At 41.6% G+C, this 20860-nt stretch overlaps 1 protein-coding gene across 2 annotated transcripts in view; it reads left to right on the top strand.

The window, feature by feature from the left end:
• hlcs (holocarboxylase synthetase (biotin-(proprionyl-CoA-carboxylase (ATP-hydrolysing)) ligase)) overlaps positions 1 to 20860 on the top strand; it is a 47255-nt gene that overhangs the window by 10750 nt on the left and 15645 nt on the right. For both annotated transcript variants that reach the window (XM_083986416.1, XM_083986415.1), the window contains 3 exons: positions 443 to 1470; positions 4498 to 4671; positions 8675 to 8955. In XM_083986416.1, coding sequence (XP_083842542.1) covers positions 443 to 1470; positions 4498 to 4671; positions 8675 to 8955 — 1483 coding nt within the window. The remainder of the gene's footprint in view (positions 1 to 442; positions 1471 to 4497; positions 4672 to 8674; positions 8956 to 20860) is intronic.

Genomic DNA, 20860 nt, shown 5'->3' with positions numbered 1-20860 from the left:
TGGAAACTTTCCATGGGAATTATGGGAATTTATGGGAATTATCAGGAATTTATGGGAATTAACTGGAAATTGGGGGTAATTTAAACAAACTGTATCATGTCCAAACATAAATGTAAATATTTTGTTTTGTCATAAGCAGACATCCATGCAAAATAATACAATTAACATGACATTTCAACAGATTTATAAAATATCAAGTTTTAATTCTTGTATGAACAATCAATTCTTTCACTGAACAACAACAATCAAAAAGTAAAATGAAATTTTCCCCAACTATACTATTTAAATTCCCAACCTTCAATTTAGTAAATTTCAGATTTATTCCCATATATTCCCGTTAATTCCTGTTAATTCCCATGGAAGGTTTCCAACTTTGAAAATTCCCGGAATTTTGCAACCTTAGCACTCATCTATTTCCTCTTGAATGTTTTTGTGGCTGTAGCTGTCGTCCTCCAAGAATCCACCATCAGTGAACTGTTGGGGAAGAAGCAGCAGTGTCCACAAAACCAAAAGACTGCAGCACCACAATGGCTCGGCTCCCCCCGGACTAAGCCTTCGCTCTGCAGCCTGTTGGCCGACCAGCAGCACCCGCAATGTCGTAAAGGCAGCCTTCTCCTCACCCCGGAGGCGAAGAGGAGACTGGAGATACGACGAGGGTCCGAGCCGTTCCACAACACCCAGGACCTGGGATCTGCTGGAGACCGGGAAGACCACTCCCTGGGGAATCATCACCACATGGAGGGCCACGGCCACCACCACCTCCATCTGTCCAGCTGCCACGAGTGTTTGGAGATGGAGAACAGCACCATCCTCTCCGTCAAATACGCCTCGGCCGAGAACATCCCGGACCTTCCCGATGATAACTCGGAGTTGGACAGCGGGGCCGAGACTCTGGATGAGCTTCAGCACGACGTCGAGGGGTTGTTCGGTCAAAGCGGTGGATACGACTGCAACGGCAAACCCCCAAACGTCCTGGTGTACACGAACGATTGCCAGGAACGTTTCCACGCGGTCCGTCAGCTTTTATCAGAGTGTATAAACATGGAAAACAACATTATATATCCGCTCCAGCCGCAGCAGGCGCTAAGCGATCCGTGGCTGGACAACACCAGGCTGCTGGTGCTGGCGGAGCAGGAAACCCTGACCCCCCAGCTCCAAACACGTTTCCTCACCTACCTGAGCCGGGGCGGCAAGGTGCTGGGTCTGTCCTCCACGCTGTGTCCCGCAGGCCTCTGTCTGGAGGCCAGGGAGAGCCGGAGAGAGAAGGTCTGCAGGCTGAGCTTCACCAAGGAAGACAGCACGGAGCTGGAGCTGAGCGTGTTGGCCAGCGGGAACGTTTACATCAGGGACACTCAGGGGGGAGGAGAGGTGGAGCTGTGGGGGGAGCTGAAAGGAGACGTCTCCCACCAGAGAGACATGGTGATCGTCAGGGTAACCCACGGCGACGGCGGGGAAGCTGTTCTCTGTCAGGTAAAGATGTGACATTACTTAAAAGTGATGATTGTTGTAGTTTACAGAGATGACATTTCTTAAAAAAGTTTTTAAGATTCAAAAATGTATTTTTTTTTTATACTCACACAGCTCAGACACCACTTTATTAAAGGAACAACGAGGAGTTTTGGAAAGCGAAGTGTTTTCATACTACATTTACCATGAGCCTCCGCGTGCACTGTGAAATTCTTGGACCCGCGCAAGACGAACATCTTGCCAAGAATGTTTTCATTCATCAACAATGAAAGTCAGAGGTTCAAAGATGATCACATACCGTCGTAGTTCCGACTATAAACGGCGATTCAGCAGCGTTATTCTCATGACTTGCCGGGCAGCGTCCGGGAAACCGAAAGTAAGGAAACACTGGTCGGCTCGCCCAGCATTTCCACCACTAATTAAAATAATAAAATAACGACAGAGATAGATAGAGACAAAACGATATATTGATCGAAAATGGAGCCATTAACAAGTGTGGGTAGCGGAGATTCATCCACATTAACGTGAGACTTTTTTATGACCAAATAGAAACTCCTCATTGTCCCTTTAAGAACACATGTAAAATCTACAACAATCCAACACAAGAGCTCAGCTCCAAATTCTTTTTTTTATCAGTCAATCAATGAATTTATTCACATAACTAATAAAATCAGAATAGTATAAAAACATTACATTTTACATGTGAAACGGGACATTCTATGTTGCATGTGATACTTGGCTCTTTACAGTAGCTTCAAACGACACATCTTCCATTCATATTGTTCAATTTTGATTGACAATGGCAGAGGTTTTAGTAACATATTGATTCAGGTGTATGTTTGTTAATGGGGCTGTAGTTTGCAGTTGGTTCAGACATGAAAGACACTGCAGGGATGAGATAGTTGGACAGAGCTTGTATGAATCTTGTCACTTCTCCTGGACCGGCTGCTGTAGGGAGAGCTGCTGGGACATAATCCATTTAGTTTCACTCTCATGTCCTGCAGCAGAGCTGCAGAGATAGAGCCGCCCGACGCCCCTCTCATCGCCACAGCCCCCTGTAATATCCTAGAGGAAGGTAGTGGTGTGATCAGACCAGTCCTGACTAGAGCAGCGTCGGGCTACCTGGTCACCCTGATGTTCTGTCAGCGCTGCATTGTCTTCATCATGTGGTGATATGCGTCATATGTTTTCTCACATGATGTTCTCCACCAAACACTGCTCCTTAGACCTTTAAGAACCAGACTGGTTAAAGGTCCCATATTATGCTGTTTTTCAACCATTTCACATGGGTCTAAGTTGTCCAACCATATTGTATTTGTAGTATATTGTCTCCAAATCAATCTGCAGCTCTACATCTCAGTAATCTAAAAGTGGGGGGGACTGTCGCTGTTCCGGAAAAGTGTCAGCAGGCGGAGCTCACGTTTTTCTAGACTGGCCCAGGGGGAGGATAAGGAAGTACCGGGAGGTGGAGTCACTGGAGTTCAGTGCTTTGTGACGTCAAGCAGTGCAGCATTTCCAATTCGCCCGTTTGGAGACACGATCTCAAAAAAGTGTAGCAATCAATTAAGGGAGTGAACAGACTTTTTTCACCTCCAGGCGTCATAGAAAGGCCACGGGAACACATAGGACCGCTACACAACCAGTAGAAAGTGGATTTTGCATAATATGGGCCCTTTAATCTGAACAGTCATCTTATCAACTGACTGACAGGATCAGAAGAAGATCAGCCATTGTTCAGTTTCCACTATGATCCACTGTATCCACCTTTGTACTTGGCAATAGACAAGCTGTCCTCTCCCACATCTTCTTAACAAACATAGGAGACAGCTTTGGATTAGAAAAAGATGCATGTTTTCACAAAAGGTTTGAATCAGCAGAAGTCATGTTGCAGCTTTAAACATTTTGCAACATGCAACAAGTTCTACAATTACATACGTATATTGCAAAATGTGAAAATAGGTTTCTGCATTCACTGTGAGTAGAAACTTTCCTCCAGATTGTCAGATGATTTTATGGTTTTATGATTATGTATTTCTATAATTGATATGATACTGGTCTGCTGATTAAATCCCATCTGATACAATACTGGCTTCATCTGGTCGTAGAGCCATGTGAGCTCAAGCCCAAGCATGACACACACACACACACACACACACACACCCCCTCGCTGCTGCCAGAGGGGCCTGTGGCATCTCTGACGTGGCTCTCTAGGGCCATTAGCAGCATTAGCAGCACATTAGCGGTGATGTGTCTCTTATGCGCTGCTCAGACGTTTCTTTAAACAGCCTGGTCTGGCTGAACTGAATCTGTGTGTGTGTGTCGCCTATTATATGATTACAGCTCATTTGAATAATGTAGCTGGTACAGAAATTATGATGCATACCTTTCAGCATCTGGAGAATTAGAGAGAAACTTACTGTTACATCAAAATGGGGTAAAAAAAAAATTGCCAACATTTGCTCCTGGCATTGGAACTAAATAAAAAAGTTCAAAGACATGAGGATGGTGAAGGAATGTCAGCATTCTTGCTCAGAAAAAAAACGAAGAATATTCTGCGCTTCCCACCTTTAATCTCAGTGAAGTCTTGCAGACTTTTGAAGTGTGACTTGCTGGGACCCTGGAATAACTGGGCAGGCTTTGTAGACAGTCAACAGTCTTCTTCTTCTTCATCAGCTGCGTCGGCTTCAAACCACCTAACTGCAAACCCTGAGAGGCATTTTAACACAGACTGAATCCTCCACTGATCAAACGCTTAGAATGAAAGCTGAAAATAGTCTATGCCATGTTAAAAAAAAAAAAAAAATCTCGAAAACAAAATGTAAACGTGAACTTTGGAGCACGTTTAGGGCAGAACGGGTCACATCTGTGGCTGCTCGGCGTCTTTGAGCCGCCGCAGAGGCCGCGGTCCGATCCATAACGTAAAGAATTTCCAGACAGAGTAATAAATCAAATCAATCATGTCACTGGTGTTGAAGCTGTAAGGGTCTTCTTTGCTACAGTAGATTTTTCTTTGTGTCTCTGGCTCTGCAGGTCCACCTGGAAACCGCACCTGAGAATTTGACGTCAAAAGGTTTCGATGAGCTGAAGGTCAGCAACGCGCTGCGTTATGAAGTCTTGACAGAGATCCTCGTCTCTCTGGGCCTCAGCTGTGAACTCACTCATATTCCAGCACCGACCCCGGTCCACTTGCTGGCCACCTCTCAGGTAAGAGCCGCCGCTGCAGTGCTCATCAGTCCGTCAATACTCTGCAGCAAAAGGTTACAGCGAAGCAAGCGTGGTGTTTGTCATGGCCTTGATGGTCTTTGCCGTCAGTCATGTGATCGATCCATGGGATTGTTGTTGAGAAACACCTTTTTCTGCAACATCAAGCACACAGGCAGAGGAAAAGAGCGGTGAAAATAACTCTGAAGTGTTAAACCAACAGCTGATTGACCGTTGTTTGGAGAAAATTCACTCTGAGGTCTGAGGAAGTGAATCAAGTCGAGTGTTATCTTTACATTCCTCTGCCTCTTAGGACAAATAACAGCTCCCCCCGTCATCATCATCATCATCTAACCAACCATTCATCCCCTCACTCACTCACTCATTCATTCTCTCACACGCACGCTCTGGCCACCAGATTGTTTTTATTAAAGTTAATTGTAAGAGTGACAGCACAGATATTCTGCATGGCGCACATGTGGAAACAATTTGCCCCTCTAAATGCATGCAAATATATGTGCATATGTGAGCAGCTGCAGGCTTACAGCAGGTCTGTGAACACAAGGCCAATACAAACATGTGGGGGCAGTGGATCAGTCTTTGATCAGCCGTCAGAGTGACTGACTGCAGTGAGTGCTCCTCCTCTGGGTACCATGTGGTTTGATTTTTTGGAAAACATTGAAGTTCACTACATCTTGCCCATGTGTCTGTGGAAAGCAGACTAATTAAAACGCTCTAAGAATATCTTTGGAATGACTGGAAAAGGTCATGTGAAGAGTTTGGGAATTGATATTCACTCCGTTGGCAGCGTACTGGGAACACCTAGATAAAAAAAATAAAAAAAGTCAGTCTGGTAGTACAATCCTGCATTAAAGAGCCCCACGGTAAAATAATTTAAAGTTACAGCTCTTTCTTAAGATGTTACGGTGCTTCATAACAACAACATAGACCACATTCAACTCAGAAATATAAAATACTTTTAAGGATGTGAGAAGGAAAAACAACTATAGGAACATTATTTTTGCACATAAATTAGATTGCACATAATCTAATTTAACCACCCCCATCTTCCTTATACACGTCAAACATCTGCTGTTTAAACTTTCTTTTAAACTCACTTAGACTTTTACTGTTTCTGATGTTTTCGGCCAAACTGTTCCACATAGTTACTCCACAAACTGAGACACACATAGATTTAAGAGTTGTCCTTGTGAGCTGCAGCTGCTGTGCCAGTTTATGTTGACCCCGAAGGTCATAGTATCTCTTGGCACTTTCCCTTTCACAGAAAAGTCCTTGAATGAATTACAGGTAATTGATTATGTTTCGCCCAAATAGGCAATTTGTACAGTTTGAGCTCATCATCATGGTACAGGAAGATTTGCGTTTGACTATGCAAGTACTGATTAACAACCACTAGGGGGAATCAGAGCTCCAGGTTGTTGGGTAGCAGGAAGTCAGGACCTGAGTCGTTCTTCAGAGCAGCTCGGCCTTTGGTCACATCCACAGATTCTCCACATGATGCCAGTGAAGCGGGTATATACGGCCGAGGCACAGAGCCCCAAGCAGGCCTTCCCGTCAAAAAACGGCATTAAACTAATATTAGCTGTAGCAACGGTAGTGTTGCAGTTGTTTTTGTATCCGTTGTTGTATATTTGCATTGCTGCGTGACCTTTGACCCCGCTGCCCCAGCCACTTTGTACCAACAAGCAGCAGAGTAATCGAACAGGGGGGGGGATTTTTACAATTGTTTCCAGATTGTTGTGTGGGTTGAGGAGTCGAGCTGAACTCTCGGTTCGCTCATGTTGGCTCGGCTTCTGCAGCTTTTCCTCAAGTTGTCTAGATGTTTCAGGCTTCAGTCGGTGATAATAATTCAACGTTAACTGTCAAGCAAAAATAATTTTCTCTTATTGAATCTCCTCCAATGTGAGTTTCGCTGCACTTTGGTAAACAAAATGATTAATAAATCAATCAAAACATAATCCTCAGATCAACTGCTGCAAATGTTTTTTTTAGTAACCAGGCATTGTTGTCATTTTTTTATTTTATTTTTTTGATTAAATAAATTGCATTTTACTGAAATCACACACAAAAGCCACTAAATATGAAATGATAATCTGCACTCTTAGATGAAGTGTCTCTTCACTCCTATACAGTACAGCATGCAATACAAATGACAGTCAGATCATATCCAAATGCAGTTTAGAAAAAAAGTGTAACACTTTCTTCTCGCACTGCTGAAACTGTCTGCAGTTGTGAAATATGAACATGACAGTTCCCAGCAGCCTCTGGGAAAATAACTTATTTATTGGATACAGACTGTAAAATGAGTCCTCATCTTCATCCCCCACCTACAAAACCTCCTTCGTACAGCTTCACCACCATGACTACCACCACCACCACCACCAGTATTATCACCATAGCCACCTACTATCATTACCATACAATCATTCAGTCCGTCACTCCACGGCTTCACATTGTTCCATCGCACACGTAGCAGCACAGACAACGCCAGAGTAAAAAAGTAAAACCTAATGAGAGAGTTGAAAGAGGTCCACATCAAAATCAGCATGTTTGCCTTTGTTAGGACACAGGAGAGACACTGGACTAATGGGGAGTGACAGGAATAGAGCATTCTGGGACCGCTGCCTAATTGTTATGTCATTGATTGGCTACACACACGCTGATTAACTCATTCTACACATATTTGGGGCTCGGGAGTTTTTGGACGAATCTACTGTATCTGAAGTGTCTTGAAATGAGAGACGTCAAATGTGTCAGAAGTTCAACATGTGTCTATGCTCAGTGCAGTTTTTTGAGTTGATCCGGCGCACACTGAACACCCACGCTCAACTTATTTCTGTTGCTAGGCGGACTTTGTCTGTGTCTTAGCAATTCCAGCGATATATTTACGTGGCAGAGCCAGAAGAAAATGTGCAGGCTGAGTTGTGTCTGTGCCTACAGTCTAACATTAAAGGACAAGTTTGCTGAGATTTTGTTTTTAATTTCATATGTCAGAAAATCCCACATCAGGCCACAAAATACTGATGTTTATCCAGTGCTTTATCTATTGTCACTGATTCCTCTGTGTCACAGTGCGGCTGGTCAGAAACTATTGGAAATTTTAGCGATCTACACTGATGCACTCATCACTATAAACAAAGAAATCAGTCCTCAACAAGTGCCTTTATTTAAATGAGACTATACAGTGTGTGAGATTTGTTGTTAAATAAATGATGTACATCACAGGTGCTCATCATTAGCACCTAGACCCGTTTATATTTAAAGGTATAATGTGTAGGAATTCCCTCCATCTAGCGGTGCGGTTGCATATCGGAACGTATTCTTGATGTTGCATTCACCTGAAATCGGGCAGAGGTCAGACAGACAACAGATGCTGCATGTAACAGGATAAACAAGCGTCTATGTAAACAAGTGGTCCGCCAGCACGAGGCAAAACAATACAGGCATGACAATATGTTGTCATGGTGATGTGGTATTGTTTTACCGTCTTTCTCTGGTGGAGTAAAATGACATCCGGTTGGTTTGCCGACGGCCGTCTGCCTGACTGCACCTGAATGCAACACCAGTGCCTCCGTCCTTCCTCACACTACACAGTGGTGACAGTTTTAACAGGCCGAGCCCACAGCTCCACTCAGTTTCCGTGGTTACCTACGGTCACGATGCAACATGGCCGCCTCGGTTCGGTGCGTCGCCCACTTATAACGACTTGTAACAACTCATTCTAAGGTACCAGAAAGCTTTCATTTGTATGCGGGTGTGATTCCACTTCAGTGAAATACGCATTTATGAAAGCACTATTTGATTTTTGCTAATAAAAAGCCAAATAAGTTACATACTGGGGCTTTAAATGCAAAAGTAATTGAATATTGAAAGCATTGAAAGCATGTATGGATTTGGCTGTAGACTGTGTGTCTGTAGAGAAAAAGCTGCTATGGTTAAGAAAACAAACAAATCACATTGTCTGTCTGTGCTTGTCTCTACACAGCAGGCCAAGTCCAGCTTCCTGAAGTGGGCGGAGACAAAAACCGATCAAAATGGCCTCCTCACATTGTCCAAGACTTCCCTGAAGATGGTGTCCACTGCTGAGCTCCATGACGGTCCTCCGCTGCCCGAGGGCTCTCTGCCGCTGGTCACCGACTCCTCAGACTCCCAGACCGGGACGCAGTTCAGCATGGAGACCTACAGCAAGAACCTGAAGAGCAGCCTGCTGGGACACACCCTGCTCTACACCGAGACCACCACGTCCACCATGGACCTGTTAGATGGGTAAATATCTTCTCATTCTTTGCATAATAATTAAGCAATATACTGTATCACGACAGGCCGTGGTATAGGCTCATTATACCACGGCTAAGGGGCGTTGTTCGGCCCGACGCGAAGGCAATATGAAAGAGGGATATGCAATCAATTTCATGTAGTTTTATTCAACCAGAAATTTTTATTTATTTTTATTTATTTAACCTTTATTTATTCAGGAATGATCCATTGAAATCTCTTTTTCAAGGATGTCCTGAGGAAATACAGATACAAGCAAACATACACAACAAGATCAAGGTAACAAGAGACATCAAACATCAAAAACAAGCAGCACAATTACAGAATTAAGTTAATTGTCATACATATTATTCAATAAAATAGCCTCACTGTGAACCTCTCCAGACGTTAGCTCCAAGTTAGCTCTGCATCTCGTCTTTTCCTCCGCTTTTTTTCAGGTGAAAGTCACTGCTCAGTCCCCTCTACCGTTGTAAACCCTCCACACAGGTGAAAGTTCACCTTAAACATGTGAATTCAACTACTTTAGTCCATTTTTTAACATCGTAAAAACATCAACTGTCTTTGGCTACGGACTGCAACAGTCCGTTGTCATGGATACATGACAACAACTTCCATTCATACCAGTCATACGTGCCTGATGTGGAGTGATAGCCTACGCTGTGATAAGGCTTTAGAATAGTAGCCGTGGTATATGCTCATTATACCACGGCTAACAACCAATCAGATCGCCGGATTTCACCTTTCCGTTTTATAATATACAATATATAACAAATCATGCAGTTGTGGATCTGTCCAACCTGGCATTAAGCACCTGCACAGCTGTAAGTGCACTAGTTCACACCTGGAGAGGGTCTGTCACTGATGCTTCAACAGATTTCCTTCCTGCACCGTGAGAGAGAGAGGGAGCACTGACCCCTGCCCCGCCCCTCCCCACCACACACAGAGAATAATGAACACGCACCACAGATGGATGTTTTAATCAGAAACAGAGTTGGTGGTATAAGACATGTGAGATAACTTTTACGCAGCATAGTACCAGCAGGTTTTTTTTTTTTTTTTTCAGAAATTCATCTCATCATAAAAAGGTCGAACTTCAGAGAGCACAACCACATTCCTGCAACAGACACACACACAGTAAAACAAAAAGAAAAGTTACAATCAGTTCATCCAGTCGGGTCACATAACATACATAACAGATGATTATTTTATGAATGAATTGAATGAACAAATTTATATTTATTTACAGTAAGTGTCATGCACCAATTAAGGCGCCCAGCCTGTAAGGGCTTACAAGACACATTTCATATTTAGACAACAAACAAAATCATCAGAGCACAGACAAAACAAAAACCAGATGGAATTCACATAAATAATTCACTTTTTCTTATTGACCAGGCACTTTTTATGAAAGTAGCTACAGTATAGTAAAGACTTCTTTTCTGAAGAACCATATATGTAGAATACCCACGGTGTTAGGCAAGGCAAGGCATCTTTATTTATATACCAAGGCAACTCAATGTGCTTTACATAAAGACAAAACATTAAAAAAAAAAACAGCATAAAAACAAAAACACAGTGTTAAAAGCAGGAGCAAAGAAGAATAAAAATGTAAAATAAAAGAAAATAGATCAAGTTTAAAGTTAAGCACATGAAAAGAGAAATGTTTTTAACCTGGATTTAAAAGTGCTTACAGTTGTGGCTGATTGTTAGTGTTTGTTGATGAGACTCTGACCAATCACAGAGCAGCAGCCAACAACAAACAGTGGTGTAGATCTGAATGGTGCAGCAGCAGACATGCAAGAAAAGAGTGAGAAAAACATCAGTTCTCCACCAAGATGTTGGGTTTATATGTGGAATGACGGACAATAGACAGGTAGTAATTAAAAACTGATGTCAAGAGCTTTTTGAGATGCTCACTGGTTTAATGACTCAGTAGTAAACATCTCTTTAGCAAAAGCTGCAAATGAAGCTGATGATGAAGGCTATGAGAGGGAAAGAAAAGATACCAAGAAAGAAAAAAAAGAAAGAAATCACACAATGAATCTAGCATTTGGCACTTCACACACTCCTCTGTCTGTGTGTGTGTGTGTGTCTGTGTGAGTGTGTGTTTAGGCACACACACACACACACACTCAGGAGTGGGAGGGTAGACAGGCTGGAACTAATTTAATGCCTTAGTGACCTCACTGCAGCAAGTCAAGTTGCACCTAATAGACTTCTTTGTCTGCATCCACACATGTGAGTAAAAGTGGCTGTTGAGCAGGTCGATCCGGCAGCAGGTGGGAGCAATTAAAACTGTCATAAAGTTTGAAAAATGGATGGCGGAGCAGCACTGAGCTGATTGGAACAGACAGTGTTGTCATTAAGGTTATACAGAAACTAAAGCAGGGTGAGTGAGTGGGCCATGTAACCCCCCAAACCTGTTGCTGCAGTTTGATTTCACTGCTAATGTTTGAGTTTCCAGATGTCCCTCTGGAGCAGCCTTGATTAATGTTATTATTAAGGAATTCCTGTTTTATTTCTTTTGTGCATTGTGTTCATTAAGTATTCATTACGCCGTGTGTGCGATACTGAATATCTTCAAGAAAAACCAACCTCTTAGGGTCGAGCTGACAGTTTGAAAACAGCATTAAAGAAAATTCTCGTGTGAGCAGATGAGGAGCAAGTGGCTCTCTGGTGGACGGAAAAAAACGGTTTGTTTTCTGTGGGCAGATTTCTACCAAACAATTACGCATTTACTCTAACTGCAGTAAAGGGACACTCAATTATTATCACACATTGAAAATCTGCTTCCTGGTCATGATTGATCATCCCGGCCGGGTCTGTGTTACGTCCTCCGTGGCTCTGGAGGAGCTTCGTCAAGGCCGAGCCACTTGAATCCTTTGCAGGATCTCGCGGTTGGAGTTCGACTTCCACCAGCAGCGACCAAACACCAGAATATTGTGGCTTTTACAAAGTGATATTGATTTCATCTCAACTGTGGCTCCAGTGGTAAAATGAAGTTAATGATGTAGTAGAGATTAACTGCAAACATGATTCATATGCTATCTATATTGTTTGGAACTGAGATAAAGACTATATATGTTAATAGATTACAAAGTAAAATTTTATTTCTGAACTGATTTTAAAATGTCCCAGGTCAATTTGACCCGAGGGAAAGAGACCTTGTGAAGTTTGCTCATATTACCGTGGATGAATCTACGTTACACACTTGTCAATGGGTCCATTTTCGATAAATATATCATTTTGTCTTTATAGTTATTTTGATATTATTATTATTTAGTGGTCGACTCGCCCAGCATTTCCTAGTTTCCTGGTTTCCTGGACGCTGCCCGGCGGGTCATAGGAATAACGCCGCCGGATCGCTAGTTGGCATCGATTATGGTCGGAACTACGACGGTATCTGATCGTTTTCAAACTCCGACTTTTGCTCTGAATTAATGAAAACATTCTTGGAAAATGCTTTCACTTTCGTCCGTCTTGTGCCGGTCCAAGAATTTCACAGTGCGCGCAGAGGCTTATGGGAAATGTAGTGTGAAAACACGTCCGCTTTCTGAAACTCCTTGTATAGGCCCTTTAAATTATAAAATGTGATCCGACCTTCATCTAAGTCACAGGACAGACACAGTGTCGTTGTTATTGAACACCGTCATTGGATGTAATAATAATAACTGGTTGAACCGACCTGAGATCAGCTGCTCCTCCAGGAGCTGCTGATCACAACTGTTCACAGTTTAGGGAGGAAATTAAAGGGCTAACACGCATCATTAGGACTTCTAGTGTGAAGTCATCGCTCTGCTGCTTCTCCCAGCTGTAGGAGGATGTTCTCATGTTAGTGTGAAGAACCCTTTTTACACCATGAACAGCAACCCTAACCCTAACAGAGAATAGATGTCCACCAGCTTCATTAAATGTGACTCTCACTGTTAAAGGGATAGTTCACCCAAAATTCAAATTTCACTCATTATCTACTCACCCTCATGTGGACTAAGGGCTGGGAGAAGTTTCAGAGTCCTCCGTGGCTTCTCTGAGTTACAGGGGGGCTCCGTGCAGCACTGCATGTCCATATGACGGTTGCGCACAGAGCTCACTTTTCTTCGTCCAAAAAGACACACCAAAAAACATCCAAATGCCTCCATAGTGCTCGTCTGTAATGTCCCTCTTGTATTGAAGCCCCAACATGAGAAATTGTTCTGAAAAAAATTAAATAAATCTATGTTTTAAGCTTGTTTGTAGCGGAAGCTCCCAGTGTTGCTCTGCCGGATCGATTTGCGGAGCCGTGAACTGGGTGTCAATGCAAATCGCACGAGATTTGGACGGACCAGGAAGAGCAGTGCTGGGAGCTTCCGCTACAAACAAGCTTAAAACATAGACTTATTAAAATTTTTTTGGAACAATTTCTCATGTTGGGGCTTCAATACAAGAGGGACATTACAGACGAGCACTATGGAGGTATTTGGATGTTTTTTGGTGTTTCTTTTTGGACGAAGAGAAGTGAGCTCCGTTCTCAACCATCATATGGACATGCAGTGCTGCACGGAGCCCCGCTGTAACTCAGAGAAGGCACGGAGGACGCTGAAATTTCTCCCAGCCATTAGTCGACATGAGGGTGAGTAGATAATGAGTGAAATTTGAATTTTGGGTGAACTATCCCTTTTAAGAGATGTTATTTGCAAAGAATGGCTTCTTGAAATGCACCATCTCATTTTAGAGGGGATGCTTACAAATGATACCAACAAAAAATCAAATCATCAATAATACAGAAGCATGGTGAATAATAAATACAAAACATAAAACCAGACTTTTAGACACAGAGACACACACAATACACAATCACAATCAGAGGGTGGGCCTGTGTACACATACCAGTATGCACACATACAGTACACACCCACACACATACTTATACATGCACATACTTATATACATCTGTGCCTCGTACACTGTTCACAAACTTTACACGTGATGAACTGAATTCAACACCACAGTGACAGCTCGATTTACGTGTCATTACTCATTAGTTAGAATAGATTGTGTTTGCTTATCGTCATTATAACTTATATGAAGATCATCAGACTATATTTTAACACAGTGTTTCTTGGTGACATTTTAGTAATTACTTAATTTAAGCCGCAGCATGAGCACCCTCTATAAACTGACAAACCTATACTGTAGTTATTAGTTTTATAAAGACTTCCTGCTGTTTTTGTCCTGATTAGTTTAGAAGAGTTTGTGCGAAGCTGAAACACAAAGAGCTCAACTCATATTCACATATTCACTCAGAAAAACAACAATATATATTAAACTCATTAAACATCCTGTTAATAGGAATGAAGATAGTATCAATAAGCTGATGTTACATCACTGTTGCGGGATGTTTTTTTGTTTCAGGCGTTAATGATTATATGGAATATTATTGCTCTTATTATTTTCCATCCACTGCTAATGTTATTCATATTTTACTGCCAGAAGGAATTATTATTACTGGGATATAAAATGGTACGTAGATGCTGTTAATTAGTGGAACAGGTCACACAATTAAATAAACCTGTTAAGGCTTTTTTTTTTTGGTGATAGGGACTAAAACTAATTAGTTCCTCTGTTCATTTCTCTATCGAATCATTTTCACATCACATGTTCTATAGATTGCATTTTAGATTATATTACATTTTATTCATGTTGTAAAATTGATATTGAATATTTAATAATATGTTTTTTCTGCTTTTTAATTTGGCTTTTAATTGAGCTTTTGTGTAATTTCATAAAGATTGTAGTAAAATAGTAGAATAAGTTTTGTGTTCATTTTACAGTGTCAGTTGTTTCATAAACTCAATAGAGACAGTCCTATACCGGTACATACAGTATGTATTGTACTGTAGTTCACAGCAGTACTACTGTGTAGTACACAGGTTACATTACAGTACTGAGATGTGACTTCTTCCTACCAGGTTCAGATTTTTCCCTCCAACGTGTGAAATGTCATCATTTCTCACAGCCGCAGCTTGATGCAATACCTGAAACTAAAGTTTTAGTAGCCTACAGAATCAAAACTTTTTTTTTTTCTTCTCCTTTTTATAAGTGAATTATACTTTACAACTTTTCTGAACTCTGTGATACAGGTTATATAAGAAGACGCCTGGGCAGTCGGTCAGTTTTTAATAATATCAGAGCACAGAGGTCCATGTTTACACTTTATCTGTTTCTCCCTCGGTCTGGCTACTGACTGACCCGAGAGCTGAATGTGAACACGTTGATAAAAACGTCCTGAACAGTTCGACTCCCTAGTTTTGACTCGCGGCTTGCCGGGTCATTCCCCATACATCACCCCATGTGCTGTCTAGTCCGGGTTGAGAAGAGCAAGAACACCATCAAACGACGGAAATAAAACTGGTAACGAATAAAAAGCTCCACAAAAAGAAAAATCTATACACGACGGGGTTCAGAGCAGCTTTTAAACGTGTCCACACAGTCTCCCCACACATCTTCAGTCCGAAGGGAGAAAGTAACAAAGTTTTAACACAGATTTAAACCTAAATCTCTGTCACTTCCACAGATTTTTTTATAATATACAGTACAAGCTCTTTTATTCTTTTATTAAACAGTAACGTTATTAATTCATCTCCACAGTTCTCAGGTCACAATTTAAACATGCACACAATCTCAGACCCACAACATTGCATTACAAAGGACAGCGAGAAATATATGTTAGGTCAATTACAAACAAAGCTAATGATGAGTGTCCATTGCAAAAAGCAGTGAAATCCAGCGTGTAAAACCCTTCACTTGTGTCCGACAGCATCTGGTAGACAGTTCTGTTATATTTCTGCTGAGCGGCCGAGACAAAGGAGGACACATGAATATTCACCCAGAGAGCAGAGTTAGTAGAATTACAATATTCCCAAGTTTATTGTTGTTTGCAGAAATAGGGTTATATGGTTAATCAAATAAGCAAATAGTCAAACAGACGATGAATTCCAGATGAGTTAGTAATTAGAGTGCCTCGAGATGACAATGCCCCGGCTTTTTCTTATGTCTGAGGATAAATAAAGCATTGAGACAGGTTCTAATAGGCAAAGAGGGACCTGGTTTTGAAGGAGCCCGCGGGTCAGCGCTGCCTGAAATTGAGGAGCTCATGAAAACACAGGTTGAGCCGCTGAGTGCAGAGGCTCGAAGCCGAGGCTGAATGGTCAGCACACTGCGTGTTTGCTCAGGGTATTAAGGCTTTGTTCGGCCGGGAGCAGCCAATAATAGTCGGTACTGAGATAGTGTTCTCACAGCAAACTGGAATCTCGACGCTTTGTAGTGAGCGGCTTCACACTCAGCAGCACTTTAGACATGGTAAGAGAGACTCATCATATCATATATATGTGTCAGTTAGTTCAACAACTTTTCAACGTTTCAGTGGTTTTATTCACAAAATGAATAGATAAGGGTGTGGGAACGCTCTATATCTGCTTTTAGCTTTAATTTATATTTAAAGAGACCAGCACTGATGTTTAATCTGAGGACAAATGACACATTGTGATTTCACAAGTAAAAGTTCACTGAATGGACTTAAAGGAATAGTTCACCAAAAAATGAAATTCCTCAAAGTGCATCTGGAGACCCAGGAGGCCGGTTCGTAGTCCAACGAAAACTTTTTTATGAGAGTCAATAGCGGCCGACACAAAAACGTCCATAAAACTGCACAAAAACCTTGTAATCTTCCTCCATTCTGCTCGTCCGCTGCAATCCAAGTGTCCTGCAGGGATATAGCCCAGAGTTTACACGAAACAACGTCATTTATGACATTTTTACGGCCTAAACAGTCCTGTATTGCGCTCTGACGTTCACGCACCCCAGGGAAATTCAATACAGGACTGTTTAGGCTGTAAAAAAGTCCTAAATGACATTGTTTCGAGTAAACTACTCCGGAGTATTCATCAGCTTGAAGTTGAGTCAATAATGACTGAATTTTTTTTTTGTGAACTATTCCTTTAAAGCTATAGCGTTAATCTTGTTTTAAGGACTATTTCATAAGCTTCTCACGATGTCAATGCTAAACTGGGCTCATGGATACAAACACTTTCTGAATAATCAACAATCCGCTCCTCTCTGTCTGCGGTGCTGTGTCAGTCAGTCAGTCATGGATTGCTTTTGCAAATGTTGAACATAATCGCGTAAAGAGCAGAACATGTTTTTCCCCCCTCAATGTTGTGCACCTGCTGAGGTTTCACAGGTTCATTAACATTCACTGTGAAAACCAAAATGACAGCAGCCTTGTCACACCCCCGCAAGGAGCAGTTCTCAAGTCATAACAATTATTTATCTGATGGATCATCTCTCAACAAACGACGCCGGCGCTGAGTTTTAAATGGATAAAAATAGTTGTCTTCATGAGTTGGCAACTTCAAAAGAGGGACAAACTGGTGCTGCAGACTGTGTGCAGCTCCGTCCTGGACATTTATCCTGTTAGACTAATTCTATTTCAGTTCTCAGACAACGTGGCTGACAGACCAGCCAATTAACTTTATATTATCTACTTCTATTTATTTTCATAAAAATAGTGGATGTCATTTTCTTGAGGCGTTGAGGCGTTTCAATCTCGGGACATTTATCACCGCGGCTCAGCTGAGCCTCGGGAGTCCGTCACTGTCACGGAAGCTCCGGTAAAATGAAGACGCATGAGGAGGCGAGCGTGAAGCTGTTCCTCCGCTGTGGGACATTAATGTGACTGGTGCTCAGGAAGAACTGAAGACAGATACAATACAACACAATTACAAAGTACAGGCCCCGTCACTCGGCGCGTTAAAGCTTAATAGCTGCCAAACACACTCTTAAAGATATTTTTATTATCATTGATCACTTGTATTAAACACTAATAGAAGAGTTCCTTTTGTTGAACCAACAAAGTCTAGTATATAAATTCTATATGAATTAATTAATTAATTAAAGCAGAAGTAAGCGGAATGTTTGTGTTAATATAAGTCTTAAATAGTTCTATCTTCTGACAGCAATCACTTATATAGAGTGTTTGGTCTGAAACACGGGTCACTCTGCTCTGCTCTGAGCCGAGGAGAAAACTTTCCTTGTATCCTACAACCTTTATCCAATGAGGAGAGAGAACGGCATAAAGGGGCGGTCCTCTCTGTGTGTGCAGCCAAGGGATGCGCGTGAATGTGGTGACGTAGGGACGAGGGCGGGGACTGCTAACTCCATCGGCTGACAAGAAGTTAGACAAAACCACCGGATCGCTTACTACTGCTTTAATTAATTTATATAAATATACAGTTCCTGTTGGTATTACCTGATTACCTGCCACACAGGTGTGACACATAAATAAACAATTTAAGATTACTTTCAGTACTCAACTATATATCATTCTTCGTCTCACTGCCCAAGCCTTTTCAAGAAATAAAGAAAATGCAAATATATTCAAATGAAAAAGATGATTTAGCTTCTCAGCATCATCTAACCACACAAATTCCTTATTTGGATCTACCTTACTAAACATTTTTTGTTTATATATCCGGTAATATTGAATTAATTCTAACTATTATCAAAATGTATATGAATATTTATGGGAACAGTTGGCAGTATAATTTTTACACACATTTATAGGTGCATCTCTATAAATGATAATATCATGGAAGAGTTAATTTATCTCAGTATTGTAGTGAAACTCATATATTATATACTGTAGATTCATTAGGCACGGACTGGAATATTTCATGTCTTTATTCATTTTAATTGTAATGATTATGGCTTACATTTAATTAAAACCCCAAATCCAGTAAATGAAAAGTTTAAATTTTGTAAAACAAACTTGAAAAAAGAAGTCTCTATTACTCTGGGTCAGTGGGCGACACTATCTCATTTACTGAGATGCGCCCTGTTTATGCCGAGGTCGCTCCTCTGTCTCTCTTATTGTGATGGTGCGATAGTGATAAGAATAATAACTCTGCTCCGTTGGCTGTAGGTGGTTTGTCCGTTTTTAGCGCCGTCAGTGGTGAGTCACATAAAGATAAAAACCCCCGTGTTGTTGTATTTCACGTCGTAAAGATTAATATAATTGAATAACAAGCAGGTAGGCTACCCGTTCAGCGGTTCATCCAGTGGTGAACATCTGCTCTCATCAGTCTGATCCCGTTGTAATGTGTGACGGGTGTGTGAACAGGCTTTTTGTTGCTTACTTAAGGACAGTTAAGTGTGGACGTGTTTATTTGTGAGCGACTCGGGATAAGAGACTACAGGTCTTTTCTAACACCACTTGGCTGCTCCTGAGAGCATAATGATTCTTTTCCTGCTCTGCTAAACTTAATCCCTGCGCCTGCAGCAACACTTCCTTCTTGTTGACTTTTTTTTCCTCCGAGAGCTTCGGGCCTCGACGTTGAAAAACCCAAAGGCCCACTTTTACTTCTGTGTCTTTTTCCCACTTAAGCAGCAGCAGCAGCAGCAGGGGATGTAAATGTAATTCGGATTATTTTCCCTTCTACCTCGACTAATACAGCTTTTTGTTTTCCATGTGGAAAGTTTTTTTAAAACACTGTCCATTTCTTCCATTGTTATGAATTTGCAACGTCTATGATTGAGTCTTGATTACGTTTCTTAAAATCAAAGCAGTCACACTTCGGAGCCTGGTAGCAGCACACGGTTCCTGCAGGGCAACACCTTCCTGCTAATCTGAATAGAAAACACAACCTTAACAGGGGGACTCTTCTGCTTAAAGCTGTTCCAGTTGTTTGGCTAAAGCCCTGGCATCCTCTGTTTATTTTGACAAGCAATCCAATATCCAAGCTGAGACTGTATGGAATTAGAGTCCTGTTTCCTGTGAAAAATAAAAACCACAGAGGACATACAAGGGGGTTCGGTGCAGAGAAAATGAATTCCTCACAACCGTGGCAACAGGTTCGACCATAAAAATCAAATTGGCCCAATTGGCCTTGCATGCTCCACCTGCAATTATAAAAGATTGTAAGCAGATGCCTAAACGTCTTCATTTCTTATTCTGGGGAACATATGGTGCAGTGTTCGACATGAACTTTTTATGTCCAGTGGAAGGTATGTTATACTCTAGAGCCCTGAACCCTTCCCCGCGTCGGAGTCACCAACATGCACAAGTCATGCAGGGTCCAAAGGTTTTCATTTCTCTGCAACGAGGCTGCACCAACCTGCCGGCAGCAGTTCCATCTGTTCACAGCCACAGACCACATGCAGCATGGAAACAGTTCAATTTTTCAATTTTAAATATTTACTAGCTGATCAAACTTAGCCTAAATCACCTTAAAGAAAAGTGATAATCCTTTTCTTTATTTTTTTTAATACAATTTACGCTGCGTTCACATGTAATCTGGCAGACAATGTGTTGCTATGGCTGATGCCATATTGTTTACCACACATTCTTGTGTATTAGCTATTTAATGTTATTATCATAGCTATACATAGTATATTCTCTTGATATTGCATTTGCAAAATGAAAACTTATGTTAAAGGGATAGTTCAAAATGTTGGCAAATTGGCCCATTGCCATAATCCCTATAGTCGTAGCAGTACGTTTGTTACCTTTAATTGTCGGTGCAAGCTATTTTTAGAACGGCGGAGCAGAGCCGTGAGCTGCTCAGAGCTACGCTATGGAGGCTCATTCTTGGGATTTCTTGGTTTCCCTCATCAAACTCATCAAATACACAATCCAACAACTCCACAACGCTCTGGTGGACAAGTTGTGACCTGCACATTCACCACGCTATGAGATAATAACACAACGTTACCAGACAGAGTTGTTTTAGAGGTAAATTCATGCAAAACCGATGATGCGCGTTGCCTTCAGGGACAGTTTTTCATCAAGCAGTCTCTGCATTTCTCTCTAAAACAACTCTGTGTGGTAACGTTGTGTTATTATCTCATAGCGTGGTGAATG

Source organism: Trachurus trachurus (assembly GCF_905171665.1).
Source record: "Trachurus trachurus genome assembly, chromosome: 14".
NCBI classification, from domain to species: domain Eukaryota; kingdom Metazoa; phylum Chordata; class Actinopteri; order Carangiformes; family Carangidae; genus Trachurus; species Trachurus trachurus.
This window is presented reverse-complemented; position numbering and strand designations above follow the sequence as displayed.